We start from the raw sequence: 12,530 nt of genomic DNA, 5'->3' as shown, positions 1-12,530 counted from the left end.
ACCAGGATGGGGATTTAATGAACCAAAGAATGGGAGCCTACTATCCTCTCTTTCCCTTTTCATTAAGGGTTTGGCTTTCCAGGACTGAACCAGATCCAACCACATGCTTGGATCCAGGGCAGGGATGCCCTCTGGGTGAAACAGAGAGTATTTTATTGCACTACCTCTGCCCAAGGGGTCCAGCAGCAGTTCCCCAAGGTAAAAAATGAAGAATTCTCTAATTTCCTAAGAGGGAGCTTAGTAGCCTATGGAATGCAGCCTGAAGATGGCCCATGGGCCAGCATTAATGGTACGTGGGTGGGTCACCATGACAATGCTCTCTTGTCCTTATGGTCCATGAAGTAAATTAAATTCCTCTCCAACTTCATAGATCATCAAACCTCTCATATCTACTGCCAACAGAAAACACAGAAAATGACTAATCTGAAAAAATGGATGCTTTATGGCCATAAAGGCTAGATGATTACACTCTGCTCACGAACTCTGGGGATGGTTATGGGATTGGAATGACCACTTTCACTTTAGGATGATTTTGACTTTCATGATCTCACAGACCAGGCTAACACTGCTGGCCCCTTATGGGTCTGGATGTGGGCTTGTATTTGTATTCCCCACACCTAGCCAAGTGCCCTAAAGATGGTGAATAGTTATCTATTGATAATGATTTCTCACTTTCTCCTTAATAATTGTAACCAAGTTGGCAAAGTCCTTTATAAATTTAATTTATTTGATCCTTACAATATCCATACGAGTTAGGCATTATTATTATCTTCACTTTACAAATGAAGGAATTGAAGCTCAGATATTATGTGACTTTCCCAAGGTCATTGGGCTACTAAACATCTGAGTCAGATTCCAACTCAAGAATCAGACTACTGACTCTCGATCTAGCACTCTATCCACTGAGTCACCTAGTTTTTCCTATAAAACTGAAGATTTGAGTAATGATCTCTACTGGCCCTTCATCCTATAAAGTAGTGTCAAATACTTTAAAACAAATGTAATTAGGAAATATCTAATAAAATAATAAAAATTCAATAGAATATAGATAACGCTGACATGTAGTTTTTAAAGTCAATATATAGCCCAAGGAGATCCTTACATGTTTTAGCTTTTCTATTTGATTTTGACACCACTGCTATATGATATTGAGACACTGAAATCAAAGAATGACTCCACCAGTAGTTGAAAGATCAATAATGGTCTTGGAGAAAAGATAATGAAATAGCTGTTTTCCGAGCAAAGAGACAGGAGAATACTGGAAGATTTGGGAGTGGGAGAGGAGTTGCAGTAGTGAGAATTTCTGTTAAACTTATTGTCAGGAGGAACGGTATAAAATCTAGGTGTGGGGATGGGTTGTTGGGGGTGTTTTTCTCAAGAAATCATTGTGTAAAAGGAAGTGGTATCAATAAAACATCAATAAAAGCCATGGCAATTTTAATCCAGCCTATGCAGAATAGAAAAAGAAACTGAGATAATTATTTTAAGTGCTTTGTTGACCTTAAAGAGCTATATAAATGTAAGTTGTTATTAGCACCCAGAGAAAGAAGAGTAGAATGAAATGTTGGATTTGGAGTCCAAGGACCTAGGGTTGGGTCAAGGCCCAACTCTGCCATTTGTTATCTGTGTAACTTTGGGAAAGTTACCTTTCTGGGTCTGAGCTTCCTCATTTATAAAATGCTGACTTTTCTTGAGGTCCCTTCAACCTCCAAATCTATGACTATGGAAAGGGCTAGTTTTCTTTATTGGTTCAGATTCAAGTTTCCACTTTCTTTAAAAATACTTTTCAGAGGGCTATTTACCTGAAGTGGGCACCACATTGGAGGGTTTCATATCAGGACATTGAAATTCTGTCCTTTCTCTCACCTGAAATGACAAGAAACATTTGTAGTTAACCAGATGTGACACAACCTTAAATTTTCACTGTAGGAAGGGACATGGAGGTTTCCCTACTTGGGGCCACAACTTTCTACAGACATACAGATAAGCAAAGGACTCTGGGCTGGAGGACTGAAAGAAAATGTGCTCTTGTAGGGGGTGAGGAGGGAAGGAGAGAGGGGAATAACATATAAAAGTCTGATTCATTGGGAAATATATTCTTCCATGTTTCAGGTTTCCCACTTCATCAGATCATTCATTATTACCATGTTATTTGCCTGTATGGGGAAATTTGTGTAAGTCAAAGAGCTTGTAGAGTCTATCTACAAAGCTAATTTAAATACATTCTAGAATCCAACACTTGACTGAAATAAGTATCACTCTAGTTCTAAATAACAAGGGCTAGTGAGGTTCTAGTCTGGTTAGCAATAGGGCCAGGCCACCTTTGATGATAAAGTTCTATTGTCTAGAGGCACATCTTAAAATGAACCTCTAGGGTAATAGCAATTCTTGAATAGTCAACAAGGAGGGTTACCATGGGACTCCATGAGGCAGGAACAAGAAAAGTATGACTCAGAGTAATCGTGTGGCTAAGGAGGGCTACAGAGGTAGGACTATTTGTCATCTTCCTATTATTACAATCTGCACCTTACAGTATTGTCCCAACCTTCCTACACCTTCTATTTCAGAATGGGGGCAATATTCAGACAGAAAAGCCTGGGGACAGTGGGTATTACAAGAACTGCGGTAGGAATGGGTGGCTGCCAGGCTACAAAGCTGGTAAGGTGGAGCCATTCTGACAATAAAGTGTATTTCCAGTGGAGTGTAGTGGACAAGACTATGAACTCAGCCTGAGTCACAGGACCTGAGTTAGAGTGCCAGCTCTATCCCTTGCCTACCTGTGTAGGCAAGTAATGTCACCTCTTAGTGTCCTCACCTTTAAAATTAAGGATTTTGAACTAGATGCCCTCTCAGGTCCTTTCTAGATCAATAGCTACCATTCCAGGATCCATGAGACATCACTGAGGCTCTTTTCTAAATGTTAGTGTGATTTCCTGAAAAGAGCTTAGACTTCAAGACAAAAGATATATTTGAAAAAACAATATATCTATTAGACACCTAACTTCACTAGCCAAAGTTGACTTGACCAGGTTTCTTCATGTGTAGAAAAGCTAAAGTTAGGCAGTAATTGTCCAGGGATGTGCTGGAGTCAGCTTGAACAGGATGTGGTAAGAGCCAATTGTTAAATTTTCATTTTTACCATTTAAATCTCTGTCAAATGCTATAAATAAAGGATTAATCTGTTGTTTTGTTCATTGTGTATAGTTAAGAAAGTGATGGAGAAAACTCTAATAGTGCAGATTAAACTTAGAAATACATTCCAAACAAAACCCCAACTCTACCCAGTCAGCTGTTAAACCACCTCTCAACACAAGTACAGCACATCCCCAAACCTGTCCCACCTACTTTACAATTCCAGGAGTTATATGCATTTGAGTTCTTATTATATTATCATCTAGTTTAGGGATTCTTAATCTTTTGGCAGGCTGACCATCAAAAGAAAATTTTTAAGTAAAAGAAGTGAATGTGAAACTTCATCTAGAGGTTTGTGAAAATAAAGACGTGATTTTTTTCCCATCCAAATTTATAGACACCCCACTTCCCTCCAATACATATCCATAGAACACCTTCCTAATTTAATTCAAACTCTCCATTTTACAGAAGAGAGAAAAAGTAGCCTGCCAAAGTTGATACAGCTTTCACATTCAGGCCTCGCTCTAGCACCACAGTATTAACTTGGAGTTCTAGGTCTTAAGGAACTTTAAGGGGCTTTCCACAGACTCCAAAGATCCAGCACCTGTGCAGAATTTGTTTATTTTTATTTGTTACTGTTCAGCCATGTCTCAGTCGTGTCCAACTCTTCATAACCTCATTTGGGGTTTTATTGGGCAAAGTTACTGGAGTGGTTTGCCATTTCCTTCTCCAGTTTATTTTACAAATGAAGAAACTGAGACAAGTAAGGTTAAGTCACTTGCTTAGAGTAATAAAGCTAGGAAATGTCTGAGGTCAGTTTTGAACTCATGAAGATGAGTCTTCCTGATTCCAAGCCCACTGATCTGTCCACCTAGTAGCCCCATTTATGTATTTGTGAATAATAAAAGGTTTTTAGTACCTCAATCTCCTTGAATCTTCTGGGTGAGACATTGAGATAATTACTATTTTTGTAGGTGAATAGATAGGGATGTTCCTGTAGAAAAAAAAGCAATATGTTATGATGGTAAACCAAGAATAAGGACATATCTGATAGGCATTAACCTTTATCATAGAATTGAACTCTGTGTTAACTGTGGAAATATACACAACAGCCTTTGGCTCATAAGTGAAATACTCACTGGCTCCTTTTCCATAGTGGCCATGAATTCTCTTGGGAAGAAAGCACGGCATCTATTCTTTGTTTCTTACTATGTGACACTTCACACACTAGTAGGCTGAATAAAGTCTTCTATCTATCATCATTACAGATTTCCTTTCCTATCATGTTGGATATCACAGTATCGCAATGCTTCCAAAGTACATGTAACTACGGGTTCTAATGTTTAAAATACACTGAGCTTCCCTACTACCCTCCCAATCCTGCTCAACGTGTCTTATGCCAATTTTATGGCTGTTGGCTGTCCTTTAGTTAGATGTGCAGCTTTCCAGATTCAGTGTTCTGGACAAGTTTGGTTGCCTATTGTAAATTTTTACCGATTCTCCCAAAAATGACTTTGTGTGGAGATATGACGCTAGTTGTAGGCTGGTTTTATTTTCAACTTTCCCTCTGAAACCTTTTGAAAACATTTTAATATGTTTTGTTTTTATGTCACCTTCATTTTCCAAAATATTTCTTCTCCTTCCCCTCCTAAAGAGAATTATCCTTTGTAATAAAGAATTTAAAAGAAAAAGGGGAAAAACGGGTTAGCAAAACTAACCAACAAACAAGTCTGATAGAACATGTAGTGTTCCACACCCAGTCCCTCACCTCTACAAAGAAGGGAGTTTAAGTGAATCCTCAACTTTTTAATTTTGAGGCTAAGTTATGTTATTCTAATTTCATAGGATTCACAGTTTCTGTTCCTACAGTTGCAAATAACAACAATCATAGCTCAGTTTTAAAGCTGCACAGGTCAGGTCAAGATGTGATAACAGGGAGTGCAGAGGAAAAGCTGAGGAAAACTCAGTATGTCTCCACTGGAATCACCCAAGTCTAAGAGATCAGAAAAAGGAGAACACAGGAGAGGTGAGTCAATGTGAAGGCCTCTATTTTACATACTATGAAACTAAGAACATAAGGCCAAGTTTAGAGATTCATTTGGCCTACAGATGACTCCTAGCCATGGCACCTACTCCATTCACAGGAGCTGCTTTGCCTTGCCTTTACAGTGGTGGGATGTCATCTCTACTCATTGTCTTCATTTGTCATGACTCTAGACATCCACTCTAATGATTCATTCTCACATGGATAAACAGCTTTGCATTCTTCAAGGTCATGCCGGTAGAGTATGATCACTCATCCAAGGTGGAAAAGCGTCAAGGAGAGACTAGATTATAGACCTTATGTCCATCATTCTAGGACCAGTCTTGCTAGGTATGGAGAAGCTCACTGTCAGATCAGAAGAGTAATGGCTGCTTAGGCCATAGCAATTCTTGAAGGTCTTCTACTAAGTCAAAGAAGTTCTGTAATCTGTGTAGGAAAGGAGCGCCCACACTGATGAAATCACAGGTCACCGAAGAACTCAAAAACCAGCATGAGCGGTGGATCAGCATGAAAGTCTCCATTTTCTAGACTGTGATACTGAGGTACCAAGAGAAGAACTGACTTGTTTAGTGCTTCATGCTGGTCTTCAGGGACCAGATCCTCAATTACCTTAAGTGTCTCATGAGATTTTAAGAAATACCATCAAAATCACATCTTGAAATTGCCCTACCGTCCTACAAAACAGCCCAGCCCCTCACTTCCAGTTCTTCAGTCTAGAGCAGAAGGTCTGGAAGTCACATGCTCTCACAAGGGTCTGGGGTCTGGGCATGGAGAAGCACATGAAAGTAGAGATAAGTTCTATTGACTCTGGCTCATTGTCTCTCCCTCATGGTACGAAAATAGAAGGAATTGAGTTGGGAGAGGATTTTTATCAAGCCATTTTTGGTGTTGAAGAGAATAGAAGCAGGTAAAACAGAGTTCCTCAGAGGACTGATGGGGAAAATGGGCAAGCCACACCTAGAACTGCCTGGCTATTGGCAATAACAAAGCTCATGTGGTATAGACATACTCGACTGTTACAAAGCATCAAGAGCATTCTCCATCCCATCTAACCCCTGCTTACCTGGGTAGGACACTTCATTGTAATTCCTTGTTCTTCTGGGAATAGCTCCTCCTTCCTTCCTGTTGGACCCACCTGGAAAAAAAAGGGACATGGAAAGTTCCTCTCAGGGTCTTTTAGTCATAACCCACTCTATGGTACCTCTAGGCACACTGCAGCTCATGGCAGGAATTGTCACATTGAGGAATGGTTCAGAAGAGGCCTGGTTTCAAATCCCACCTCAGACACTTGCTAGCTATGTGACTCTGAAATGATCCCTTGACTCTCTTATCCCTAGTATCCTCGTCTGTAAAATGAGGATAACATCACTTGTACCACCTCCCTCCCATGAAAGCATTTCATAAATGGGACAGATTTATTGTATGGCAATTTATTGTATGGTCAACTAGGTGGTGCAGTGTATAGAGCACCAGTGCAGGAGTCAGGAGGACCTGAGTTCAAATCTCACCTCAGACCCTTTACAGTCACTAGCTGTGTGACCTTGGGCAAGTCACTTAACCTCAATTGCCTCATCCTGGGTCATCTCCAGTCATTCTGATGAATATCTGGTCACTGGATTCAGATGGCTCTGGAGGAGAAGTGAGGCTGGTGACCTGCCCAGCCCCCCCTCACTCAAAACAAAGTCAAATGCAAGTCATGTCATTATTTCTCTGATGGCATGGTCTTCTTTGGCAATGAAAGATGAACACACACTCCAAGGGGGAAAACACCCATATTTTGGGATTACATTGGGTGATACAGTCAAAGTGACTTTATTCTACTTCCTCAGTTTAATTAAATTCATATTACACCCTTTTATACGTGTATTCAAACTAGAATATTTATTCCCCAATGTTCTCCTTTCTTGTTCTGGCTCTGTGTATTTGGTGACGCTATCCCCCCCTTGCAGAACATTCCCTCAACGTCTCTTTCTTTGACGTAGTACATCATCCTCCACATCTCATTTAATGTTATTCTCAAATAGTTACAGTGTCTTCTTCCTAGGAGTTAATCAATTCATGAAGCACCTACTACTCCTACCATGTAAGGTTATTGTATGGTACATTTTATTTCCTGGCAGAATATAAGTTCCTTGAAGGCAGTGACTTTTTAGTTTTTGCTTATGTAAGCCCCACCACGTCACACAGTGCTTGGAACATTGGTGTTTGTTGTTGATGATGAAGGGAACAGCAAACCACTACAGTCCCTTTGCTAAGGAAACCTCCAATGGAGTCACAACGAGTTGGTCATGACTGAAATGATCATACAGCAACAATACTACCATCCCTGGGTTGGCAGAAGCTGGGGGTTCTATCAGCAAAAACTGAAGAAATGCCAGCTCTCAAGGAAGTCACATTCTACCCTACAACAACCTTCTGAGGTGGATCACTGTAGGCATTATTATTATTCCTATTGTATAGAAAAGGAAAATGAGGTTGAAAGAAATAAAATGTTTTGCACATGGTCACAGTTATTAAGATTCAAAGCCAGGATTTGAACCCAAGTTGCCAGATTTGAAATATAACACTATTGTGTTGCAATAATTTGTTGCCTTGCTTCCTTTAAGGTCCCAATCAAGTGTCAGCCTTTCCACGAATCCGTGCCTGATTTCCTAAGCCAAAGTAGATGTCTCTCTCCCGTTTCTCTTGCTTCTCCATTTGATGTCCCCTATGAATTTGTCTCATTCTAATTTACATTATATTTATCTAACTGCCTGCCATTTTTGACCTTGCATCCATATCACAGAACAAAATGCACTGCATGGAGAAGGTTCTTAATACTTCAATTGAACTGAATTGACCTTCTCTGTTAACTGAAACCACAATGTGCAAATTAGCCAAAGGGTTAAAAACTCATGATCTTTAAATTCCTCTACCCATCCCTCCCTATGAACTGTTATCTTAGAAATCATCACAGAATGTTATGACTGGGAGGGTCCTTAAGGATCTCCTTGTACAGCTACTATAGTTTACACCTGAGGAGCCTGGGGCCTGGGACTTCACTAGAGTACAATGTTCTCTGGCTGAAGCAGTGTTGACATGATGATGGGACTTGGTGAGGTACAGTGACATCTACAGTTTCATTATAGCTTTTATGGCCATGTTTTGGTCAATTGGGGCTAATTATCTAGTCTGTGAATCATCTCAGTCCTCAGTGCCTTCCTCTTCAATCTTCCTGATGGAATTTTGGGCATTTTGCTGGATATCAAATCTTCCACCAGGGTAGAAGGGAAAGGAAAACAAAATTATCAGGAGAGGCCTGAATGAGCTGGATGATTTCCATCTACTATGCTAATAAGCATACTCTAGAAATTACTTTGTATTATTTTGCATAGATGTTGTATTGACTTACTTGGACATGTCAAATTTCCTAGTAGAATGTAAAGACACAGAGGGCAAGGACTGTTGCATTTATTTTGTGTCACTAAAGAAGAGGTACTTAATCTGTCGTTCATGAACTTTTATTTTAAAAGTAGATTTTTGAAAACTTTTTCAACATAATTAGTTTCTTTTGTAATCCTATTTAATTTTATGCACTTAAAAGGAGGAGTCCATAGGCTTTACCAGACTGCCAAAGGAGGCCATGACATACACAAAAAGGTTAAAAATCCCTAGAGTATAACACAGTGCTTTGCACATAATAGGACCTTAATAAATGTTTGGTGAATTGAATTTTGTCCCTCCTTCCTTTTATTTTCTGTACATACTCAAATATGCAAATAAATATTTCGCCTCACTTATGCAGATAATGCCCACCTTCCCAGGGACAAGGACATATCCTGGGCCAAGAATCATTGGTGTGTCGATAGGACCATCTACCTTCTCTTCCTTTCATTTTCCTATTTAGTCACTCTAGTCTTAAGCACAACCAACTTGTCCAAGAGTATCTTATCATATCTTAGTGTAGCACCTGTGTTCCAGTAAATGAGGAGAAAGGCAAGAACTTTAACCTTCTTCTGATTAGCCGTGAAGCATCTGATTAGAAGGGGAGCGAAGTAAGTGAGTTCTGATCATATCAACCCACAGAGGAATGACAGCAGCCCAAAGCAAGGAATGGAAGAAAGAAAAGGCATTGCATCCTTCACGTGACCCAAAAATCTAATGACATTCTAAATATACCAGAGCAAGGCTACTCTTTAGGGCAGTCAGGGGCAAGCTTAAAGAATCGAATACAGAAGGGAGACTCCTAGCCTCACCATGTTTGTTATGGTGCAGTCAGGATATGAAGAGGATCAAAAGAGTGTAAGATTTAGCACTAAAAGGGCTGTTTATCTCCTCAACCTGTTAATCACCTCATCCCCCCCTCATTTTAAGGGTAAGACACCTAAGGACCTGAGAGGGGAAAAAACTGGCATAAAATCAATCAGAAAAGAGGCTTTGCCAGTTCACTTATTTTCACAACAGCAGGGAGGCACGGTGGTATTGTGAAAAACATATTACACTTGTAAGAAAGACTTGAGTTCAAGTCCTAACTGTCATTTTCTAATGGTGGGATCTTAGCTAAGTTATTTAATATCTTGTCACAACAGTCAAACAATAAGACACATGAAACAAGATCATGTATCAGAAGGCATATACAGGAACCAACTTAATAACATTAAGTTCTCAGAATTAGCATTTACAGCACAGAAATCAGGGCTTGCCCTATTGTTTCACTGGTTGTTTAACACCTAAGAAAATGATGGAGAAAGTGGAAATAATGTAAATTATACTGAAAAAAATGTGTCCTGAGTATGGTCTTTTAGAGAGCCAGTAAACATTTACCAGTACTCCCTTGTGTGCAGAGCTATATAAAACTAAGCTATTGTCATTCCTAATTAATGTTTGGGGGAGCTGAGGTGGAAAGAGATTAAATGATTCAACTCAAATTTCAATTCATGGTAGAATTAGATAAGAACCTAGGTTTCATGGGTAGCACAGTGTAATACAAAGAATACTGGTCTCTGGAGTCAGGGGATCAGAAGTAAAATCTGACCTTTACTACAGGTGTAAGATTGGGCAAGTCACTTAACCTCATTGCGATCCAATTTCCTCCTCTATAAAATGAAGGGGTTGGATTAGGTAGTTTCTGAACTCCCTTCCATCTCTAAATATGTAATTCTATGAAATGGAATTATAATTAGTTGTCCAATGTCTTTTCCACTCAGCTTCCCTGCCTCAAATTTCTCATGCAGTTGGCTATGGTCTGGTAAGAAAGTGGTAGGAAAGCAGGGGTGGGGATGAAGGAAAAAGAGGTTAACTGAGACTTCAACCAAGACTTTTGTCATGTGGTACTCAGGGAAGTTGACATTTACCTTAGTGGTAAACTGAGTTCATGCAGTCTTGGAAACCTACCCCAACTCATCACCTAACTTAATAAGAAGTGTTACTATCACTCACTCCCCAAAGGTCCTGTTGGAAGTGAAGGAACTTGTAGAAAATTGAGAAGACAATTCTTGGAAGCAAGTAGCAGCTAGAAGTGGGCTGGAACAATTAGCTCTCTGGGACAGTCCCTCCCTCAGCTCCCCCCACCTCTCATTGTGGCTTCTTCCTCCTTTCAATACACATAACACGCATTTGCTTCATAGGCAAGGTACCTACCAAGTATCTTTTTTTAAGAGGGAGGTTCCTAGCCTGAAATTTCACAGTTATAAGAAACTTTCAGTATGGAAACTCCCTCTCCCAGTTAAGATCAATAATTCATCGGGAACTTGTCATCTTAGAGTGTTTCCTGAACGACTGAAAAGTTGTGATTGGCCTAGCCAGGAAGTCAGAGGCAGGAGCTGAGCTCAGGTCTTTATGACTTCGAGGATATCCTTTAATCCACTATTCCACGTCTAACTTGCATGTAGTAGTCACTATGTAATAAATGTTTATTGAACTAAGTTGTTTGCTGAGCAAACAAAGAAGAGAGGACATTCTAATAGTCATATAGTAGTTACTATATAATAAATGTTTGTGGAACTAAACTGTTTGTTGAACAAACAAAAAAGGAGAGAGAGGACATTCTAGGAATGGAGAGTAACAGTACAAGAAAAATGGCTTACATTTATCTAGAACTTACAAATATCACTTCATTTAATCTCCATAACAATGCTAAGAGGTAGGTGCTATTATGATTCCCATTTTACAGATGAGGCAACTGAGGCTAGAGGAAGATAAGTGAATTGGCCAGGGTTATATATCTATTAAGTATCTGAGGCAGGATTTGAACTCAGGCCTTTCTGGCTCCAAGGCTGGTACTGCAGCAAAGTGGATAGACCATAGGGCTAGAGTGGGGAAAGCCCAAGTTTCAATACTGTCTCAGACACCTTATTAACTGCATGATCCTGGGCAAATCATTTCACTTCTATTTACCTCAGTTTTTTTCATATGTAAAGTGGAAATAATAACATTAGTTACCTCTCAGAGCTGTGAGAGTGAAATGAGATAATTTTGTGAAGTGCTTTGCAAACTTCAAGGCATTATATAAAAGCAGGAGACTCTTATTCACCGCAACATCTTGCTACCTAACAACATGAACAAAGGCTTGGAGTTGAAAAACAAAAACAAAAAACTTCAGGCGTGATTGTACTTGGTAAGGAAGAAAATGAGACAAGACTAGAGCGATCTTGAATATAGGCAGTTAAGTTAGAATTTTGCTTGGAGGAGGCAACATGGAACCATGAAGGATTTTTGAGCAGAGGAAGGACCTAATAAGAAGGTATTCTTATTTTGACAGAGAGAGCAAAGGAGGGGAGAGGAGGGAAGAGGAGAGGAAAGGGAGAGAGAGAAGAGAAACAGAGGAGAGGGAGGAGAAAAGGGGAGGAAGAGAGAGGGAAAGAGAAAGGGGAGGAGAGAGAGAAAGAGAAAGAGAGTAAGGGATAGAAAGAGGGAGGGAGAAAAATGAGGTAGGAGGTGGTGGGTGGTTTGCAGAGCTGATGATAAGCATCATTAACATTCTCCCATCCAGGGTGACAGACAAGAAATGAACTGTGAGGCCCATGAGGAACAGCCATGGTCTGGAAAATGAGCACAGGGTCACAGAGAATGTTAGCAACAACAGGATTTTCCTAAGCAGATTTCTCCCTCCAGCCAGGGTCAGTGAGGCCCAATAGAAAAGACTTTGTAAGACAAGCTACCCCTCCAAACATTTCACCCTAGAAAGAAACCCTACACCTCTCCCCAGGGGAAGTGTTTCTCATTTACTCTGGCTGCCTTGGTGGGAACTTTCCTCCCCCCTTCAAGATTCCCTTCTCAGGCCCCATCCAGGTTGACACATGTCGAAACGCAGCTGTTCCCATCAGTCAACCGACCACATCCCTTGGCTGGGAGGAGGGAGGCCTTTCTATAAACC

General features: G+C 40.2%; 1 protein-coding gene across 4 annotated transcripts in view; it reads right to left on the bottom strand.

Annotated features, from left to right (window-relative positions):
• The window catches only part of PLB1 (phospholipase B1), a 227,650-nt gene that overhangs the window by 139,873 nt on the left and 75,247 nt on the right, over nt 1-12,530 (bottom strand). For all 4 annotated transcript variants that reach the window (XM_072634072.1, XM_072634073.1, XM_072634074.1 and 1 more), the window contains 3 exons: nt 6,240-6,311; nt 4,052-4,126; nt 1,803-1,866 (listed from right to left, as the gene is read on the bottom strand). In XM_072634072.1, the coding sequence (XP_072490173.1) occupies nt 1,803-1,866; nt 4,052-4,126; nt 6,240-6,311 (211 nt within the window). The remainder of the gene's footprint in view (nt 1-1,802; nt 1,867-4,051; nt 4,127-6,239; nt 6,312-12,530) is intronic.

This window comes from Notamacropus eugenii, chromosome 1 (genome assembly GCF_028372415.1).
Source record: "Notamacropus eugenii isolate mMacEug1 chromosome 1, mMacEug1.pri_v2, whole genome shotgun sequence".
NCBI lineage: Eukaryota > Metazoa > Chordata > Mammalia > Diprotodontia > Macropodidae > Notamacropus > Notamacropus eugenii.
Note: the sequence above shows the minus strand (reverse complement) of the source record. Positions and strands in the feature narration are given on the sequence as shown.